This window comes from Phacochoerus africanus, chromosome 9 (genome assembly GCF_016906955.1).
Source record: "Phacochoerus africanus isolate WHEZ1 chromosome 9, ROS_Pafr_v1, whole genome shotgun sequence".
In the NCBI taxonomy this organism is placed as follows: domain Eukaryota; kingdom Metazoa; phylum Chordata; class Mammalia; order Artiodactyla; family Suidae; genus Phacochoerus; species Phacochoerus africanus.
In genome coordinates, this window is record NC_062552.1 from 43,248,698 (window position 1) to 43,271,344 (window position 22,647).

General features: G+C 44.8%; 1 protein-coding gene across 1 annotated transcript in view; it reads right to left on the reverse strand.

Moving 5' to 3' along the window:
- Positions 1–22,647, reverse strand: part of TNFRSF21 (TNF receptor superfamily member 21) — a 71,542-nt gene that overhangs the window by 34,670 nt on the left and 14,225 nt on the right. The window contains exons 2-3 of the mRNA XM_047795197.1: positions 11,907–12,558; positions 9,734–10,228 (exon numbers count right to left, since the gene is read on the reverse strand). Coding sequence (XP_047651153.1) covers positions 9,734–10,228; positions 11,907–12,558 — 1,147 coding nt within the window. The remainder of the gene's footprint in view (positions 1–9,733; positions 10,229–11,906; positions 12,559–22,647) is intronic.

The following is a 22,647-nucleotide window of genomic DNA, read 5'->3' on the forward strand; positions in this document are numbered from 1 at the left end:
ATCACTTCTTTAGATTCCACACAGAAGCGATCTATGGTTTTTCTTTTGGTTGCCCCCATGGAAGTTCCCAGGCTAGGGATTGAATCCATGCCACAACAGCGACCTGGGCTGCTGCAGTGACAACGCTGGATCCTTCTCCCACTGCACCACAAGGGAACTCCTAAGCGATATATGTTTTTAATCAATGCCTTTCCATAGCTTGCTTGCAGGGTTTTTCTTTCCCCGAATGGTGTATAACCTCACAATCAGTGGGTCTTAGATTTGACTAAATATAGTAAGAATTTTTATTTATTTAACGTGTAAACTTGAACCTACCTAGCTTTTACAATCTGACATGGCATCAAAAACCTCGTAAATCAAAGTCTGTACATACACTGCAACGGTAATGACCAATTACTTATGAAGAGAGAGCAAAAGAATTCTAGAAATCCCTCCTCCCCTGCCAAATCTGCTTACATAATACCAGACCAGGTTGATTCAAGGACACTCATTTATAAGGAATTTTTTTTCCCTACTTGTATTTTAGCCTTATGTGGGGAAAATGCTGATGTGTTTTTCAGTATCCCAAATAGCTTAAATTCAAAAGCTGTTAGATAGATTAGAGAATAAAATATACATTAAAAAAATAAATATACCTGGGAGTTCCCTTCATGGCTCAGCAGTCAACGATCCCAACTAGGATCCAAGAGGATACAGGTTCACTCCCTGGCCTCACTCAGTGGGCAGGATCGGGTATTACTGTGAGCTGTGGTACATGCTGCAAGCTCGGCTCAGATCCCGTGTTGCTGTGGCTGTGGCATAGGCCGGCGGCTACAGCTCTGATTCGACCCCTAACCTGGGAACTTCCATATGCTGCAGGAATGCCCTAAAAAGCAAAAAACAAGCAAACAAAAAATAAAAAATAAATACCAGAGTTCCCGTTGTGGCTCAGTGTAAGGAACCCGAATTGTATCTATGAGGATATGGGTTCGATCCCTGGCCTCACTCAGGAGGTTAAAGATCCGGCACTGCTATGAGCTGCGGTGTAGGTCACAGACGTGGATCAGACCTGGTGTTGCTGTGGCTGGGGTGTCGGCCGGCAGCTGCAGCTCCGATTGGACCCCTAGCCTGGGAACCTCTATATGCCACAGGTGCGGCCCTAAAACAATAAAAATTAATTAATTAATTAATACCTGTCCTCTAAATGCCTGGAGGGAGAAGCCATCAGTGGGTGAGCCTGGGGGTGTACAGCAGCCTCCCAAGTGCAAAGGCCACCTCTCCTGAGACTCTGTGCAGGAGTCTCGCTTTCTAGGCTGTCTCGATAAAGAGGCTTTTCTCTTGCGATGGTTCTGTGTGCTTTCCAATCCTCAAACATCTGAGAGGTGCAACCGAAAGGTGCCTTCAGCTGAAAACTGCATTACTGGGAGCAAAGGTGGAAAAGATGGGGGCGTGGGGGTGGAAAACAGCTCCCCTGTTCCAACCTGTTTCCTTTAATGACTGCAGCCCTGGGGGCAGAGCAAGGACCCAGCAGCCTCTTAAACCGAACAGTCTGCTCCCTTCAGCCTGGCTTCCCGGTGTTTACACTTCAAGCCTACTTCCCATAGGAAATCTGGGCTGACAGACAGGATGACTGTCTGGAATTTTGAGTCCAGGAGGCTTCTGGCAAAGGAAGGAGCATTTCTGCTGTCTGGGGCTGAGAAAACCAAGTCCAACAGATGTGAGTTCCGATTAGCAGGACTCCATCACCTCTGACTTACTTGAAACAGCCTTAATTTTTGCAGACAGCCCTCAGAGCCCCTCAGCCAGGGGGTATCTGGCATGAGAATTTTTCCATGTCAAGCCATTCAAGCAAAACATGAAAAAGGAGGAAATCAGAGTGTCTTCTAACAGAGGAAAACCCATTACTGAGGATAGTTTGGTGGTGGTTTCATTTCAGAACAAGCTGGCAGGGAAATTAATTTTTCTTGCTTGAGCATGGCTAAAAAGAAAAAAAAAATCAACCACAGAAACCTAGAAATTTCTAACATTCAAAAAATCTTAAACCTAGCAACATGGATGGAACTAGAGACTCTCATACTGAGTGAAGTTAGTCAGAAAGACAAATGCCATATGATATCACTTATATCTGGAATCTAATATACAGCACAAATGAACCTTTCCACAGAAAAGAAAATCATGGACTTGGAGAATGGACTTATGGTTGCCGAGGGGGAGGGGGAGGGAGTGGGATGGTTTGGGAGCTTGGGGTTAATAGATGCAGACTATTGCTTGTGGAATGGATTAGCAATGAGATCCTGCTGTGTAGCCCTGGGAACGATGTCTAGTCACTTATGACAGAGCATGATAATATGCGAAAAAAGAATGTATATATGTATGTGTAACTGGGTCACCATGCTGTACAGTAGAAAAAAAAAATTGTATTGGGGAAATAATAATTTAAAAAAAATTTTTTTTAGGGAGTTTCTGTCGTGGCTCAGTGGTTAACGAATCTGACTAGGAACCACGAGGTTGCGGGTTCGATCCCTGGCCTCGCTCAGTGGGTTAAGGATCTGGCGTTGCCGTGAGCTGTGGTGTAGGTTTCAGACGTGGCTCGTATCCTGCATTGCTGTGGCTCTGGTGTAGGCCGGTGGCTGCAGCTCCAATTCAACCCCTAGCCTGGGAACCTCCATATGCCACGGGAGTGGCCCAAGAAATGGCAAAAAGACAAAAAAAAAGGAAAAAAAAATTTTTTAAATTTTAAATCTAGGTTATTATAAATCCAGATTCTAAGACTTAGAAAAATAAATCCAGATGCTGAGAATCAAGGGGCAGTATTCAGAGTCAGACTGGTGCCTGAGTTGAAAACCTGGCACTGCTGGAGTTCTCGTCGTGGCTCAGTGGTTAACAAACTTGGCTGGTGTCCATGAGTAAGAGGGTTCGATCCCTGGCCTTGCACAGTGGGTTAAGGATCTGGCATTGCCATGAGCTCTGGTATAGGTCATGGACATGTCTGGGATCCCATGCTGCTGTGGCTTTGGTGTAGGCCGGCAGCGGTAGCTCCAATTTGACCCCTAGCCTGGGAACCTCCATATGCCACCGGTGCAGCCCTACAAAGACAAAAAGACAAAAAAGAAAAGAAAAAAAACAAACAAAAAACTGGCACTGCCCCTTTCTAGCTGTGGGACCTTGGGCAAGTGACTCTCAGTACCTCAGTTTCCCCATCTGTAAAATGGCGATGATAGTGGCCATCCTCATGGGGTTAAGAAAATTAAGTTAGTAGTTATACAAATGCGTAGAACAGAATATGGCCTCAAATAAGCATGATATAAGTCTTTGTTAAAGAAAAGTAGACCATGAAAACTTAAAGGTAGCAAAAAAAAACAAAAAAAAAACCAAAAAAACTTAATGGTAGCAGAAATCTTTCTTACAAGATTAGAAAATTATATTAATAAGTCCGGTTATGTCATCTTTTGCACCCCCAAATCACCTTGCAATCTTGCCTATGTGTGTCATAGCAAACACCCCATAACCCCACTTCAGAAAGAAATAATGTGGAAAAGTACTTATTACTGAATTCCCAATGCACTTCATTTGTTCTTCATTTCTGAACACTGCTTATGGTGGTTTTAATAATTCAGATGAAATGTTAATTCCTGCAAATTGATTGAAGAGGATATGGAGGTTGATCAAACGCCTCCAGGACACAACTTTCAGTCACTCCACCTCTGTCCCTTACTAACCCCTGCAACTTCAGGGAAATATTTTTCAAGAAACACAATCACAACTCCACTCCTGCATTTCAATTGCGTCTTACTGCTTCCCCTTGAAAAAAGATGAAGTCTACAGAATTGTGAATCTGGGAGACGCATTTCCTTCATAAGCACCAATAACGACCAGTTCTCTTATACTGGACCAATCCTAGGGAGGAAGCCCAATTTGGGAAGAAAAGAAACATTTCTTTTCTTTTCTTGACCTGATGTGGGGATTTGTAAGGACCCAGAACGGAGAACAGGGTTGTTACGGAGTAGAATCTAAAGACAACAAGCGACGATGCATTTCTGCTTATTTGCTGGGACAATGATGTCCCATTTCGCTTTGTTTGAACAGTGAGTTGTGGGCAGGGGAGCGGATGGAAGAAATAAAAAATATATTATCAGAAACTCAAAGGCAAAAATATAGCTCAGTACCAGGACAGCGTCTGAACCTTTTAAGTAAATGCACCAAGCAAATTCTGTCCGTTTCTTAAGCAGCCTTATTGTTTTCCCTAATAGCCTTTGGGCACAGACTGGGAACATCAAAGTTATGCAAATAACATCGATAGACCTCGAGATGATCGCACGCAGGGAAGTCAGACAAAGACAATGTCACGTGATATGACTTAAATATGGAATCTGAAAAGATGATACAAATGAACTTATTTATAAAACGAGACAAGACTCCCAAGGTTCGAAAACAAACTTACAGTTACCAAAGGGGAAAGGGAGAAGAAGGGATAAATTAGGGGTTTGGGATTAACAGGTGCAGACCACTACATATAAAATGAACAACAAAAACCCACTGTATAGCACTGGGAACTATATTCAATATCTTATAATGACCTCTAATGGAAAAGAATCTGAAAAAGAATACATATATATATATGTATGTATGACTGAATCATTTTGCTGTACCAGAAACTAACACAACATTGTAGATCAACTATAGGTCAAATTTTTTTTTTTTAATTTAAAAATTTAACAAAAGAAAAAGCATCATGGAGTTCCTGTCGTGGCTCAGCGGTTAAAGAACATGACTAGTATCCATGAAGATATGGGTTTGATCCCGGGCCTCGCTCAGTGGATTAAGGATCCAACATTGCCACGAGCTGTGGTGTCCATCACAGACGCGGCAGGGATCCCACATTGCTGTGGCTGTGGCGTAGGCTGGTGGTTACAACTCCAATTGGGAACTTCCACACGCCTCGGGTGCGGCTCTAAAAAGACCCAAAAAATGAAAGAAAAGAAAAAAGAAAAAGCATTTTAGAATCAAGTTCTACAGAATAAGCCCTTTGTCTTATTGCTGCTGCAGGTACAAAGTCTGCTCGAGAAAGAGCACAGCGGTTGCTTTCACAATCCCTTTTGCAGTCCACTGAAAGGAGGGGCTGTCTTTATATAACATGTGCTCTAGGAAACTACACCAGGGAGGGCGTTCCCATCGTGGCCCAGTGGTTAATGAACCCAACTAGCATCCACGATGACTCAGGTTCGATCCCTGGCCTCGATCAGTGACTTAAGGATCTGCTGTTGCCGTGAGGTCTCAGACGCGGCTCAGATCCCATGTTGTTGTGGCTGTGGTGTAGGCCAGTGGCTGCAGCTCTAATTTGACCCCTAGCCTGGGAACTTCCATATGCCAAGGGTGCAGCCCGCCGCCCCCCAAAAAGCAAAATAAAATACAATAAAAATGACAAAAACATAACACATGGAACATTACCAGTAGACTTACAACTTGATGACAGTTGGAATGGGTAATAAACTTTTAAATAAATTCTGAAGGGACTCTCAACTCCTGTTGCTGAAAAGCACACAGGATAGGAAACCAGAGTACCATCCCAATCTACCAAGCAGAAAACTGCTATGACTTCAGAAAGGAAGGAAACATCCAACATGCCACAGCACCCTCGGGCTCCCATCCTCCTGGTCACATAAGGTCTCATCTTGTGTTGCCAACACTCGAATTCCATGAACGTAGGGTAGCAGTTTTGTGTAATTCAACTTTTAAACCATAAATCCATGGCAGGCGGAGAAGAGCACGTGGAGCCAAGTAAGAGGCTCTTGTTGGCCAGAGAGGATGGGAACCACTGGCCTGCCTTCAGAGGGTTGGGGGTCTATACGGCATTGTCCGCTAAAGGTGGGTGAGGATATGTGAGGTCTTAATGTGACCTCTTGTTCAGAAGACCCAGGACAAGGCGATGTTATTCCCACCCTCACCCTCATACGTAATTCAGTGTAAAATGGACAAGGACCAAAAAAAGATCTTATGATACAAGGTTATCTGCTGCCCAGAGCTCACTGCGATCAGATCAACAAGGTATTGTTTCTGAGCACCTGGAATGGTTTCTTTTAAACAGAACCTCTCTTTGTTATGGGATTTTACCCAGACGTATTTTCGAGAACAGCAATTTGGAAAGAAGAGAGCTTCCTTAAAAAAAAAAAAAAGAAAGAAGAAGAAGAAGAAGAAGAAAGAAAGAAAGGAAAAGAAAAGAAAAAAAGAAAAACACCTTAAATAGAAACACCAAAATGCCAAATCCCAGGGAAAAAGGTTAAGCTACTGGAGGGAAGCGATAGTAACATCTGAATGAGAAGACGGTAATTTAGTTGGAAAAGCGTATTTTGAAGTACGACTTCCATGGAAAGTCAGGTCAGGTCCTGTTTGATCTGGCACTTCCATTCTCTCTACAAACTAGGATATTGTTTCCAGGACGGGGGGCCTAGGAGTTTATAAGGTTACAGTGGCCATCAGGATGTCATTGCATGAAATTGCTTTCCACTGTTGGACCAGATTTATTTCTATAACTCCCTGTGTTCTCAAGAATTCTGAAAACTACACTGCAAGAGAGCTGACCAAAATCTAATCCACAGGTGAAGTCGTGTCTTTAATAAAGTGAAGAATGAAAGGCGAGTTCCAAATATTTACATAATTGAGCAGGAGGGTCACATTGTTTTCTGCTTATTAGGTATATTAGAACAAGTGTCCTGCCTGGCCACTTAAAGGATAATTTAAAGAACTATGGACACCTAGGTGGAATCTAATGCCAGAGGATAAAGTATGCTATCCATCAAGGGCCTTAAGTGGGTCAACTAACAATAGAATATGGACGGTAAATTCAAATACTGTATCTATGCTAAATTAAATAAATGAAATTTATTGAAGTTGAACACTGTACTATTTTTTCTAAGAGAATATCCTCGTTGCTAGGAGATACATACTGAAGTATCTAGGCACAAATGGTCATGAAATGGCTCCGAAGAACTATTTTATGTCTGTGTCTATGTGTACATGCACGCTGTAGACTGTATTATGTAACATTATGTTATATAACATATATAACATAAATTATTCTATAAGACACATTTTTAATAAAACAACATCTGTGTTTTTTTTTTTTTTATAAGAAGAGCAAATGATAATGCAAAAAGGCAAAATGTTAACAATAGGTCAATCTGGGCACAGGTATACAGATAGCCTGTACTATTCTTGCAATTTTTCCATAAGGTTGAGATTACATCCAAATTCAAAAAAATGTTTTTTATTAAAAAGGAAAGAGAGTTAGTGCCTTTATTCTCCAGCGGGGTTGCCAGCAAAGGGTTGTTTTAGTCAAATCTGTGCAGGTTCACCCCCAGTGGGAGGTTCACCCCCGGACAGATTTTCACTTGGTTTGGTCCTTCACACAAATTAGCAAAGGGAAGCAAAAAGAGGGTTTGTTTTTTTTTTTTAACTTTCTCTACATTTCTGATTATAAAAGCAGTATATGCCTACTATAGAAAATTTAGGAAAAAGAAAACTAATAAAGAAGAAAAAAAAAAATCCACATAAATCCCACCAAACTGGAAGAACCATCTTTGCCATTTTTGGCCTATTTCCTTTCAGCCTTCATTTCCAAGTTTTAAGAGAAGTAAGAGTATATTATACACATGTGTAGTATACATTTTTTTCCTATTCTTTTTTTTTGTCTTTTTGTTGTTGTTGTTGTTGTTGCTATTTCTTGGGCCGCTCCCGCGGCATATGGAGGTTCCCAGGCTAGGGGTGGAATCGGAGCTGTAGCCACCGGCCTACGCCAGAGCCACAGCAACGCGGGATCCGAGCCGCGTCTGCAACCTACACCACAGCTCACGGCAACGCCGGATCGTTAACCCACTGAGCAAGGGCAGGGACCGAACCCGCAACCTCATGGTTCCTAGTCGGATTTGTTAACCACTGCGCCACGACGGGAACTCCTCCTATTCTTTTTTAAATTTTTATTTATTTATCAATTTATTTTTTTGTCTTTTTAGGGCCAAACCCACGGCATATGGAGGTTCCCAGGCTAGGGATCAAATTGGAGCTGTAGCCGCCCCCAGCCACAGCAATGCCAGATCCGAGCGGTATCTGCAATCTACACCACAGCTCACAGCCACGCCGGATCCTTAACCCACTGAGTGAGGCCAGACGTCGAACCTGCATCCTCATGGTTACTAGTCGTTCCACTGACCACAATGGGAACTCCTTTATCCCCCTATTTTTTAACCTAGTATAAACATTTTCCTATATCATGGACAAAAAAACAGAAACTTCTATAATGTGCAATGTCAATATAATATTCTATTGTATGGATATGCCATAATTTACTTAGCCATTTCTCTAAAACCAACCCTTTGATTATTTCCAGTCTTAATGTATTGAGCATAATGTTGAATTAAAAGTTCAAGATCTTTGTCCGTAATTTTTTTTTTTTTTTAGTATTTCCGGCTTAGATCTTTTCGATGATAGATTCACAAAAATAGAACTGCTGGGCCAAAGAGTGTAAAGGTTTTTAAGATTCAATACAAAAGGCTAACCTACTCTTTAGGAAGTTAAGCTTATGCCTTTATCTTTAAGGAGAAAGATCCCTAATGGGATTATCCAAACTTTGGGCTGAAATTTCATTTAACATTAAAGAAAGGGAAGCGACAGCAGAGTCTGAAAACTGCAATCTTCAGATCCCATATAGCTGCTAGGACAAGTTCTATAAGCTATATTTGGTCCTCAAAAGAGGCAAAACTGAAATTGTCCAGCCCAGACCCACACATGCCTTGACTACTAGGTAAAAGACACAGGCCCCAGCCTCAGAGGGTCCCTAATATACTGAACTTTGGGTGTCTAAAACCCAAAAGATCTTCCCATCTTCCTGATAGAAATGGGGTGCTTAGAATTCCTGTCGTGGCTCAGCAGTTAACGAACCTGACTAGTATCCAGGAAGATGCAGGTTCAATCCCTGGCCTCCCTCAATCCTTAACCCTCGTTCAACACTCAACACGGGGTTAAGGATCCGGTGTCGCCATGAGCTGTGGTGTAGGTCCCAGACATGGCTTGGATCCCAAGTTGCTGTGGCTGGCTGTGGCTTAGGTCTGCAGCCGCAGCTCTAATTCAACCCTAGCCTAGGAGCCTCCATATGCCACTGGTGTGGGCCTAGAAAGACAGGGAAAAAAAAAGACAAAAAAAAAGAGAGAGAGAGAAAAAAGAAATGGGATGCTAAACATATAAGGGGGGGAAGGACATGTGAGGAAAGTGATAGGAATCTAAAAGCAAGGTTCAAATTCAAAAAGACAAACTTAAGATAATTTTGTGGGTTCAATTCCTGGCCTCCCTCAATTTTCTTAGGAGCCTCATGTGAAGAAGCAAGGGCTCCAGAGTCTGGAAACTTGCAGTCTGCCGCATCTGTCCTGAACAAAAGACGATCCTGGGTCCACAGAGCCAAACCTCTCTTGATCCCTGGTTTGTGAAATGACAAGGTCATGCAGCATCCCTAAATGTCACTCTCCCGTCTCTGATGCCAAGACATTTTTCCTTTAAATGTGCCAGGGCGACAAGGGGGCAGAGAAGCTATTCCCTCTGAGTGTATCACATTGAAGGCTGACCACCTCATTTTTGCCAACACAACCAGATCCCTTGGTATAAACAGATTCCAGAAGCTTTTCCCTCCCCACTCCATCTACCAAAAGGGTCAAGAGAAGGAGAGGCTGGAGAACCTGGAAGCAGGGAGAAAAGACTGAAGGCTCACCATGGCCATTGCAGTAGTAGATCCACTTCTCCCGATTCTGGGTTGGGGTCATGGATTTCTTCAGCCCTGCCTTTTCCACAATGGCGCTGGGATCCTGCCGGGGCCCCTTCTTCAGAGTCCTCGAGCTTTTCCGGATACTGCACACCACGATCACCACAAGCACCAGCAGCAGGAAAAGCACAATCATCCAGGGCAGATGCTCATTGATGTCAAAATGCTTATGTGGGTTCTGCCTGGGATGGCCCCTCTTGAGGCCTTTGATGGGTGTGCTGGACTTCTCACCCCCAGTGGCCTCCATGGATGGCAGCAGCTTCAGGATGTGTCTGTGGTGGGGGCCTTGCTGGTGGTTGGCTACCTGGAGGTTTGGGAGGGTCTTGTTCATGCCTTCCTCCCCCTTCACTGAGCTTGTGTTGTCAGGGACTGTCCCTTCCTGGATGCCGCTCAGCACCTTTGGTCTAACAGAGGCAGAAGAGTTGGATTCTGTTGAGTTCATGCCTAGAAAAAAGAGGAAGGAGGGGGGAAGAGCTTTTCTATATGTGGGGGTCTACGCAGTCCCTCCTCGTCCTGGTCATCTCCAAACCAGGCAAGATAACCAAAGAGATGAGCTTTGGAACTTAAGAATAAATGATATGGCACATTCTCATAAAGAGACCCTAACAGCACATGTATGTGGAAGGCAAAAACTCAGCTTAACAACTAACCTCACTTCCTCATGTCGATACCAAGGACATTCCCAGGGATTCAACATCTGAGCCTCAAGCAGCCTCTCCTGTGCTGCAAACACAGAATCAGCTCTTAACCATTTGGATTATTCAGAGAACTAGCTCTGAAGTCTTTTGTCCTTTTTTCCTCCCTTTCCACCTTTCGGTTATTTCATGACACAGCAGTAACAGAGAGAAGATGACCAAGATAAAGAAAAGAGCTCAAACTCAAATCTAAGTTGGACCAGTGCACGGTCTGGTGAGACAGGTCAGTGAATAAAATAAGGCAGGACTTGGAGTTCCCGTCGTGGCGCAGTGGTTAACAAATCCAACTAGGAACCATGAGGTTGCAGGTTCACTCCCTGGCCTTGCTCAGTGGGTTAAGGATCTGGTGTTGCCAAAAAAGTGAGCTGTGGTGTAGGTCGCAGATGCGGCTTGGATCTCACGTTGCTGTGGCTCTGGAGCAGGCTGACGGCTACAGCTCGGATTAGACTCCTGGCCTGGGAACCTCCATATGCTGCAGGCGGCCCTAGAAATGGCAAAAAAAAAGACAAAATAAATAAATAAATAAGGCAGGACTTGCTTCATATGTGCTGTTAATAGAGAAGCAAGGTTGGGGCTCAACAGAGAAGCTTCCACAGTGTTCTTGATGCGGGTTTGATCTCTGGCCTCAGTGGATTAAGGGTCCAGGGTCGTCATGAGCTGTGGTGTAGGCTGGCAGCTGCAGCTCCAATTCAGTCCCTAGCCTGGGTACTTCCATATGCTGCAGGTGTGACTCTAACAAGCAATAAATAAATAAATAAATAAACAATAAATTTTTTAAAAGTTCAAAATGAATTCTGAGGAAAACTGGGATGTACTTAATGAAGGACATAAAGTTAAAATCATTTGAAAAAAAGAAACCTTTTCCAGAGAGCGACCTTCAAACTGACACAGATGTGCTTATTTCCCAAAGCTTCTGCCTTACTTTCCTTTCCTCTGTCTTACTTCTGATCCAGTATTCACCCCCCCCTTCCATATGTCTTGGTATTTTTTTCCCCCCTTCTCCTCTGACCTTCAGGGTGGGTCTCTCCAGGACTGACTGGGTGTTGGAAAACTTCTAATCTAGAAGGGACCTTAAAACATCTAAATCACTCATGTCCTGTGTCAAATGGCTGACGAGTGTGAAACCAAGGCCTGAAGGAGTTCAGTGACTTCCATGAGGCCACTTGCCAACCTTGGTTCTCTCAGTTCTTATTTTCTAGCTTGATGTCACCAAGTTTTCAAATACTTGCTCCCCCCAATAGAGGACTTCTGAGTCTCAGGGTTTCTAATAGGTCCAAGGAAACTAGAATTCTAATAGCCACAAAATGCAAAATGGGTGACTTCGGAATAGACAGAATGGAAAAAACATCATGGGTCCAAGCCCATTCTTGGTACCTCCATGGGGCTCAAAGCCTTCCTCAAATTCGTATCTCAGGAGCTTAAGTTACCTTTGGGAATGAAAGTGGAGGAAGGGTCTTCATGGGGTTCCGTGTGCTCAGGGTGTGAAGGGCTGGTTGTGCCGGGGGAGGGTGGGGTGGTGCTGGAGACGGACGGGAGTGGGCCGCAGACATTGTCTGCCTCCTTGGTCCCCAGCTTGATGACCACCAGGTTCTGACTCAGACAGTCTGTGTATGCTTTGCATCTCATCGTACTAGAAGGCACATCGGAGAAGGTCCCCCGAGCACACTGCTTACACCGCACGTCTTCCATCTCTGTCCCCTTCTTCCGCACCCCCCAACCCACAGGGCACACTGTGTGGGGGGCGCAGGTACCATTTGACTGGAACATGCCAGGTGGGCAAGTGCATTCTCGGTCAGTCAAGGCAGCACAAGGTAACTTCTCAACCATTGGCCAGGGGCATGGCTGACTACACTGGTGGCATTTCTCTATGCCATTCTCATGTCTGGTAAAGGTCCCCACGGGGCAGCTGCTGCAGACACGCAGGCTCGTGTTGGTACAGTGCTCAGACACATAGGTTCCCGCTGGACACTTGTCACAGGTTAGCACCTGGCCGGTGACACGGTCGACATGGTGGTATTTGCCGATGAGACTCGGGACCTTCTGCTCTGGCTGAGCCATGGTGATGCTGAGGAATCCAAGCTGCAAGAAATAAAAGGGAGGGGAACAAAAATCAAAAGGTGTTAACCCAGGAAGAGGAGGACAAAGGATGGAACCAACACCACCATCAACATTCCTATTAAAGGTCTGACCAATATTGCATCCTTTTAACACCATAGCTGTAGAAAGAGAGAAACAAAGATTCGAATTCCTTAAGGGGCCTGACCTACTGGCTGAGAAGCTTTGGTTTGGTTGCCTGACCTTTGCCTCGACTTTCTTTTATTCCATCTGTAATATGAAGCTGACAGTACCTCTCATATTGATTATAAAATCAACTGAGAAAGCACTTTGGGACTCATATATTAAATATGCTACATAAGGAGTTCCCTGGCGGCTCAATGGGTTAAGGATCTGGCATGGTCACCAACTTCCACATGCTGTGGGTGTAGCCAAAAAAAAAAAAAAAAGAAAATGCTACACAGAAGTCAAAATCCTAATGCAAGAGGAAAATCACTTGCTGACTGGTGTCTTCCTTCCATGACTCTAATGTCGCCTGTCATTGCCTGATACCGGGACAAATAACTGAGAAGCAGAATGGCAAATACTGGAGTGGCTAATTCTGTAGCAACAGGTGACCTGGATGTAGTTAGCCAGTAAACAAAGGGTGATTTTTTCCAAGGTTTTGTCTTTACAAAGCTAAATGGGTTTTGTTTTTATTCTGCAAAACAGAGGCAGGCCTTTTTGCATTCTTAACATGCTTTATGCAGCAGAAGTAATGCTTTCAGATGCACATCCTGTTTGTTGAACCTCTGAAGGCCATGGTCAAGAGAGCATGGACCTACAGCCACTGTAAGAGCCCAAGCACAAAGCAAGGGGTCAACAGACACTTAAATTTAATTCATAGAACAGAAACATCACCAGCTAGACAGGACTTACACTAGCTTCCAGAAAGAAAACATGAAGGTAAGGTCTGAAATATATTTGTGGTTTGAAATCCTGAGGTCCTTCTGAGCAGGGGAAGACATTTAAGAATGAATATTAAAATCAAGCTTTTTGTTTGTTTGTTTTTGTCTTTTTGCCTTTTCTAGGGCCGCACCCTCGGCATGTGGAGGTTCCTAGGCTAGGGGTCTAATTGGAGTTGTAGCCACTGACCTACACCACAACCACAGCAACACAGGATCCGAGCCGCATCTGCGACCTACACCACAGCTCACGGCAACGCCAGATCCTTAACCCACTGAGCAAAGCCAGGGATCAAACCCGCAACCTCATGGTCCCTGGTCAGATTTGTTAAACATTGCGTCACAATGGGAACTCCCAAAATCAAGCTTTTTTGCACTAATAAAGTTGAGAGGTTCCAGCAAGAAAGTTTTCACTGTACTCTATAACATGAAGAAAGATTATGTGTGCAAAAAAATAGTGGCTGCCTCAAACTGCCAGCTACCAGATAGGGCAGATTCCTTCCAAATTTGGCGCTAGACAGGTAACTGAAAGAACAAAGAAAAAAAAATTTAAGTGGACAGAATTCCTGTCTCCTCAACACCCTGGAACTGAACCCAACATGTAATTCCCCTCCACCTCCAAATTTAAATATTTGAACCCAAAACGTCAAGGATTTCCCTTGAAGTCCTTCACCCTATCCCAGAGATGCATGCAGTTAAATGACCATATATATATATTTTTTTTTAATTTTTTTAGGGCTGCACTAGGGGCATGTGGAGGTTCCCAGGCTAGGGGTCTAATTGGAGCTACAGCTGCCGGCCTACGCCAGAGCCACAGCAACGTGGGATCCGAGCCACACCTGCAACCTACACCACAGCTCATAGCAACGCTGGAGCCTTAACCCACTGAGTGAGGCCAGGGATCAAACCCAAAACCTCATGGTTCCTAGTTGGATTCATTTCCTCTGCACCACAACGGGAACTCCCGTTAAATGATGATATTGACAAATTTTCAGCTGATAAGAATATATTCATCTTTTCTTCAATATGAGATCAAAAAAGAAAAAAGAAAAAAAAGGTAAAAGGATAATGGTTAATTTTTTTGGGTAAGAAACTTAAACTTCATCTTGGGTTCCAGAGAAAAAGAATGTCTTGCTTGATAAGGAATAAGTTTTGTCACATCTTCCCTTTCTCTGGCTTGATCTTTCCTTTTCTTGCTCCCTCTATTTGTAAAAATCAGCCCAGCCACCCTCTTCGGGGCACAGCAGATGCATCAGATTGAGAGGAAGAAAGCCCGTCCCCAGCTTGTGGCCCCTACCTGCCACTCGGCTAGTCTAGGAGGACACGTCTTGCCCCAACGGTAAGGACCCAACCCCAGAAGGGACAAAAAAGTGACTCTGCTTTGTGCTTCCCCAGAATGGTTTAGTATCCAGTTCTCAGTGTAAAAGCAGTTTTAGAGAACTGCAGGGCTCTGGAAGCTTGAAAGATGTGTAAATAACCCAAAGGGCAGGTTCTTCCACTTGTGCAGATGAAATGAAAGCAGAGGAGGGAACAGGCGATCTGGCCAGAGAGCGATGGTGGGGTACCAACATCCCTCTGATTCAGTGCGGGGTCAGAGTCTGGCCACCTGACTGTGCAGGAGGGCTGGACAGTCAGCCAGACACACACCCAGGGTGGCTCTGCAGAACACAGGGGTCATGAATTCGCTGTGTGCAAGTCCGGGCATGGGGTGGGGGCTTGGCTTCCTACAGTTTCATGTCTCTCCAGGGTCCACACTCAGACCCTGAGTGTGGGTCTGCTAGGTTCTGCATCAGTCAGGGATGCTGCTAGGTTCTGTATCAATCTCCTGATTCCTGAGAAGCAGAGGTCCCCCCAGCCCTACAGAAAATACACCCTCAAAACCTTACCACGCTTACACCCTTTGCCACACAGCACATGGATTTTTCAGTTCTTTGTTCATTTAGAATAACTGGTCAAGTTTCTAATTAAAGCAAAACTTGGGGCTCTTTAAACTGCATCCTACGAGGTAACCCACTTTAGATGCAGCAGCTCTAAAAATGGACCTTTAAATCACCTCGTGTTATAGGTCACCCCAGCTCTTACAAATTGAGCTGCCTCAGCAGGTTCGCCCTGGCTGAACATTAGAAATGAGGTTTGTGTAAAGACTAGACACTCAATTCACCAGACAGGTAGTGAAGACCTACTGTGTGTATACAAGGCACCACCCCACAGGCTGACTATAGACCCTCGAGAACTCTATTCCAGCCTTTCCAGTGTTTATGGACCAACAGAAACAACCAATTCCATTGGTAATTTCTTAATTAGAATTGAGATATCTTCTGAAAGGGAGAAATACACAGTCGTGTGCCCAGGGTGTTTCATAGGCACTTGCTAAGTCAGGGATGTTAAAGAAATGTTTTGGGGAGTTCCCTTCGTGGCTCAGGGGTTAACGAACCCAGTTAGAATCCGTGAGCATGTGGGTTCGATCCCTGGCCTTGCTCAGTGGGTTAAGGATCCGGCGTTGCCGGAGACGAGACTTGGATCCCGAATTGCTATGGCTGAGGTGTAAGCTGGCAGCTACGGCTCTGATTCGATCCCTAGCCTCGGAACCTCCGTATGCCGCAGGAGTGGTCAAAAAAAAGGAAATGTTTTGGAGACATTCTGAAAGATGGAGAAGTAAGAACCCCACCCTGGGCAAGGGAGTGGAGGGGATGGAGCAGAGGGAGCCCCAGAACAAAAATTTGAAGCAGCAGCCGTGTGGCTCTACCTCAAGATGCAATACAGTGGCCAGAGTTAAATTTGGAGAGGCTCCACATTTTGATGCTAACTTAAAAAGCAGTGAGAAGCCACTACATATTTATATTGGGGGATGGCAGGGCGGAAGTGGCCGATAATCATACTGGTGAATAAAAATGTTATCTGGCTGCAGAGCAAGAGGTGAAAGTGGTGTGTGCGTTGGGGTAGGGGGTTGAGAAAACCCACATAGAAGGCAAAAGCCAAAGGAGGAAGTTGGGGGTGACGAGCTCAGGGGGCAGCCGAGGCAAGAGGAAGAGGCAGCAGGCTGGAGAGGTCAGATCAGCTGGATCTGGTGAACGGCGACCAAAAGAAGAAAAAGGGAGAAGTTGGAAGTTCCCCGGGGCGTTCAGTGGGTTCAGGATCCGACGTTGCCGAAGTTGTGGCACAGGTTCAGCTGTGGCACAGGTTGCAGGTGTGGCGCAGGTTTGATTCCTGGCCCAGGAATTTCCACATGCTGCAGGTTCATCCAAACATAAATAAATGAGTAACAAGAGATAGAAATCAACTGTTTTCAAACTGGACTCAAGACAGCACAACCCAGAACATAGTTCTCAGGGCTGCCCTGGGGCAGGGATGGAAAGAAGGGTGCCAAGCTCCCTGTTTCTGCCTCAAATGCAGCATCTCTGATTTACCAATTTGTTAGGGGGCTTCCCAGTAAGAATTCATTTGAAGGAAGGTTCAGTCCTAAAACAAATTTGAAAATCACAGTGGGAGTTCCCACCCTGGCTCAAGGGCAACGAACCCAGCTGGATCCAAAAGGATTCAGGTTCAATCCCTGGCCTCAATCAGTGGGTTAAGGATCCGGCGTTGCCATGAACTGTAGGCTGCAGTCTTGGCTGGATCCTGCGTTGCTGGGGCTGTGGCATAGGCTGACAGCTGTAGCTCCAATTTGACCTACCATATGCTGCAGGTGCAGCCCTAAAAAGCAAAAAGAAGAAATAAAGAAAGACATGAAGGAGGGAAGGAAGGAAGCCTCAGGTCTCAAACATGGCATCAAAATTAACTGAGAAGCGGTGGAAAAAATCCACATCCCCAGCCCATCCTCTGAGATCATGGAGATCTGTAATGGGGCCAGGAATGTGTTGTGTTGTGTTGTGTTGTGTTGTGTTGTGTTGTGTTGTGTTGTGTTGTGTTGTGTTGTGCTGTTGTTAAGATTTCCAAGTAATTCTGATGATTCAAACCCTCTGAACTAAGACAAGACCCCTCAGGCTCTAATCACCTCAGATTTTGAGAATCACCAAGGTTGGGAGACAGTTCGGTTCTGCTGTCAGAGCCCTTCCCTCCATCTCTTAACCCAAACTGGCACATTTTTATTGTCTTAAAATTGCCCTTTTTCTTTTATTTTTTTATGGCTGCACCCATGGCATATGGAAGTTCCTGGGCCAGGGGTTGAATCGGAGCTGTAGCTGCAACCACTGCAACCTAGTGGATCCTTTAGCCCACTGAGCCAGGCTGGGGATGGAACCCATGCCTCCGAAGTGACTCAAGACACTGCAGTGGGATTCTTAACCCACTGCACCACAGCAAGAACTCCACTGTATTGCTCTTTTTACATTACCATTTTTATAACAAAAATCAACATTCTTGTAGCAATTCCAATAATTATAAAATAGAGCGAAATGTTTAAGACGCTACTCAAATCCCCCCATCCCCAGAGAAAAGCACTGTTCATGTTGGTGTGTGTCTTTCCAGCCCTTTTTCTGAGCATTTGCACATAAAACACACGTACACACTTTTAGTTGGCCATATCAGCTATTTGTTTTCTATGTACATAAAGGAGACAGACCATAACACTATTCTGTGACTTGCTTTTGTTCTTTTTTTTTTTTTTGCCATTTCTTGGGCTGTTCCCGCGGCACATGGAGGTTCCCAGGATAGGAGTCCAATCAGAGCTGTAGCCATCGGCCTACACCAGAGCCACAGCAACTTGGGATCCAAGCCTCGTCTGCGACCTACACCACAGCTCACGGCAACGCTGGATCCTTAACCCACTGAGCAAGGCCAGGGATCAAACCCACAACCTCACGGTTCCTAGTTGGATTCGTTAACCACTGAGCCACGAGGGGAACTCCCGCTTTTGTTCATTTTTAACACAGCATCACTGAAATCTTTCGTGTCGGAAGACACGAGCTGCTCCCTTCTTTATAATGGTCAAGTTCTCTTTGACAGTATGGACATGGCTTTGAACATACAAATGGTGAAGAACTTAAGAGATCCTTCCTCCTGAGGCCACGTAGATGGCTTCCTTGTCCACGTGTCGGTGTACGCATACATTTTTCCATAATCCATATCCACTTCCTTCCTTTCTCATTCTCTTTTCTTTCATTCTCACCCCCAATGACAGCTACAACTAGGCCACTCTCAGTCTTCTGAGAGCCTCTTTCTTCAAGGGCAAAAGAAGTCTCCATACAGCCCATATCTTAGAACCTCTTACTCCTCCTCTTCCTCTTTATTATTATGAATCTACTAGGCACATATTTCCAAGCCTGCAAGAGGCCCAGACATGAATAAAAAGCATTTCTGGGTACAGATTTAGAGAACAGAAGAATTGTGCCCCTGTCCACACTCTGCCTTAAGATCAGTTGGACCTGGTTTCACATGCTTGTAAAATTAGCAGGTTGGACTAGGTTGCATTCAGCTCGCTGGAAGGTGTCTGTGATGGCTTTGCCAAGCTGCGCTTTCATGAAGCCTTTACAACCATTCCTAGATACCCGGATTCCAAGCCGATGAGCAAACTCGTCATCCCATTTCCTGTTTCTGTTCATCACTTTGCAGCCTAATTACATGTTGCCCTGTAATGTTTGTGGATGGTCTCATAAGTGCATATACTTATCTTCCCTTAATAATTATAAGCAGCTCAAAGCCGGGGACAACCACGTAGACTGCCTCAATAAGGAAGATCATAGAGAGGATAAACAGAGCATCCTCTGAGCCAAGGCTCAGCAAACTAAATCCCGAATGCCACTTGTTCTTGTAAATAAGTTTTATGGGAACCTAGACATCCTTTGAGATATTGGCTATGGCTGCTTTCATGCTACAATGGCAGAGCTGGAGAGCTGCGAAAGAGACCCTGTAAATGCAAATTTAATGTATTTACTATCTGTCTTTTAAAGGGAAAAAACAAAGTGTTAACATCTATCCTGAGAAGTCAAACAAACAAACAAAAAATGTCCGAAAATGCAGGGACCCAGAGCTCACTCGAAGGAACACTCATACCCCCTGGAGAGTCTAGCAAAGAGTACTGAGTGTGTGGCTTCCTTTCCTGACACCCACCCAGCTCCCATGCCAAGTCAGATCTTCCCTCTTCTGTTGAACACTCTCCACCGCCCCACCACCCACATGACTGAGGAAGAAATGCAAAATCTGGACCAGAGTTAGGACTTCCTCTGAAACACCATCCCTGGCCTCCCCTCCCCAACTCAAAACAAATCACACCTTCTCCCCTCATTCCCTTTCTTCCCCATACAGCTCCCACAATGCTGTAGTTACACATTCATCTGTTTAGGATATTTTTCCCTCTGGACCATAATCCCCATGAGCAGAAGGATGGAGCGTATTTTACATAATGATGCTCTCCGTGCCCTCGAGGACAGCACCCAATGCATGGCATACCTGACAAGGGGTTGTTGACTTAATGAATGAATGGATTTGCAGACCACAACTCATCGGAAGCAGCAAATTCAAGGGCAGTGGAGGAGGAGGTTGCTGGGAAGGAGCCCAGGTACAAAAACAAGGGTGAGAAAGCCAAAATGCCTCCTCCACGTGCCATGATACCTCCAGAGATAAAGCAGGCTGGCACCCTTCAGTGTAAAGGCAAATAGTTTTTGCCTCCTAAGTCCCTGAAGAAATCTCTCTGTTTTAACAGAACTGTAACTGGTTTAGAAGAATTAGGCTCAGCATGGTGCTTAAGATGACAAGCACATATAATGAAGAATTTAAAACATCTCCCCCTCATTTCATAAAAAGATTACATTGACTTGATGCTTAGCCTTATAATGAGATTATTCTCCAAAAACGACCTATGTTCCATCCTAGTTTAAACTTTAGTTATTCGAAAATTTCCATTTACCTGGGACACTTATTTCACCAACCATAATGGATAGATGAGCAAAGAGCAATGTACCATTCCAAAGTGTACAGCATATGGGAGCCCTATAAATAGTTATTACATCATGAAAAGGTAAAGCCCAAGACAAAGCAAATTGCAAAGGAGGGAAAAGGAGGTCACTTCAAAATGACCAGCTATAAAAGCTTCCAAGGTCTCCACCCTCACCTTGAGGACCCACGTCACACCTATCCTGTTATATCACTGCCATTCTAGGGCACAGAGAAGGGCCGGACTGAAAACAGGACACACCAGATGGGCTAATACATGTCAGAATGTGGCCGCCGATTTCTCTTTAACAATTCTTACCCCATGACCTCATCCTGCAAAAAAAATAGGGGGAAAATTCTGTGCAGTTTACACCTACAACATGTTTATATCATTCCTGTTCCCTATTAAATTCCAATCACTTTTAATGGAAAATGATCAAACTCAAGACAGTGATAAACTTTGGTCTAGGCATGACGGGCCAGCAGGAATTTGTGAATTTGTGACAGAAAAATTTTTAAGGCCGCATAAAACTAGCATGTCGAAAGGAAGCTCAGTTACTGCGGAGATGCTGACAAAGAAAAGGGAACCTAGGTATTCCTGAGAGGGTGACTATAAAACATGCTAACAGGCGATCAAAAGATAAAAAGCCAGGCAGGGTAGACACCCCCAGAATTTCTGACCGTTTTCTTTGGAGCATCACATTCAATGTGTAATTGCAAGACACGGACTGCTGGGAATTCTTTAGATTTGAAAGGAGAAAAAGAATGCATGAAGAGAGAGGCGCCAAGGATAAAGGGAATACAAAGCACAGACAGACCGGTTTCCGGTGATGTTATATAAATTTGGTTGGCTCTGGCATTGCTTAGTATCCACTCTGATTTAAAAAAGGCTTCTGTTGCTAGGGCAAAAGCAAGGACTGCTGTTAAAGCTGGCAAACATAGAGAAGGCTAAGGCTAGAACGTGCTGACAGCAGGACAGGAAAGCGGCGGGCTCAGGGGACATGGGGAAACATGGGGGAAAAAAATGGACAAGACTGAACTAACCCACATGCTGTTTCCTGAGCTGGGTGGGAACTCAGCCTTCAGGCCCTGGACCACCAAACGTCATCTCCCTCCATCCATCACGATGGCTAGTCCTACAGACCCCCCTACTTGGAAGAGCCGTGTTATAAATACGACAGTGGTAAATGTGCAGGAGGAATATGCCTCTGGGCTCACCAAGACTTTACAGAAGCCTTATCTAAACCAAGGTAAAAGCTAAAGACACCGGAAGGGCAGCAACTCCAGCCGGAAAGGACACACAAAGCCTCTATTAGTCTAACGTGTGCCGTGCTGAGCAGACCCAGCTCCACCAGGTCCTGATGGGCGGGAAGATTGGGAGGGGCTTGGGGAAGTGGCTCAACCCAAGTGCATTTCCTCATTCGTATAATGGGGATGATAATAATAATCCAATTAAATAACAAATGGAAGACTTTTTAATAAGAGCATGAAAAAAATAATACTTAGCATAGCAATCCTACAATTGTTTTCTGATTAATTGTTACTACAAGTAAAGCTGGTGGGACATGCATGACAAGTAAGTTCTCCATGAATGCTAGTTATTTTAATTATCATTCCTTCTACTTCTCACTTTACTCTAATTCCTTTTAAAAAAGGATTAGACAGGGAGATCCTGTTGTGGCTCAGCGGTAACAAATCCATGAGGATGCAGGTTCAATCCCTGGCTCTGCTCAGTGGGTTAAGGATCCAGTGTTGCCGTGAGCTGTGGTGTATGTAGTTCACAGATGCGGCTCAGATCCCATGTTGCTGTGGCTGTGGCGTAGGCTGGCAGCTGTAGCTCCAACTGGACCCCTAACCTGGGAACCTCCATATGCCGCGGGTGTGGACCTAAAAAGACGAAAAAAGACACACCAAAAAAAAAAAAGGAGTTTCCGTGGTGGTGCAGTGGTTAACGAATCTGACTAGGAACCATGAGGTTGAGGGGTCGGTCCCTGCCCTTGCTCAGTGGGTTAAGGGTCTGGTGTTGCCGTGAGCTGTGGTGTAGGTTGCAGACGCGGCTCGGATCCTGCGTTGCTGTGGCTCTGGCGTAGGCAGGTGGCTGCAGCTCCGATTGGACCCCTAGCCTGGGAACCTCCATATGCCGCGGGAGCGGCCCAAGAAAAGGCAAAAAGACAAAACAAAAAAAAAAAAAAGAGGGGGAGGATTACACCGTCTTTCGAAACATCCCATTTAAACAACATCGATATCCAGGAGTTCCCAGATGGCTCAGGGGTTTAGGATCCAGTGTTGTCACTGCAGC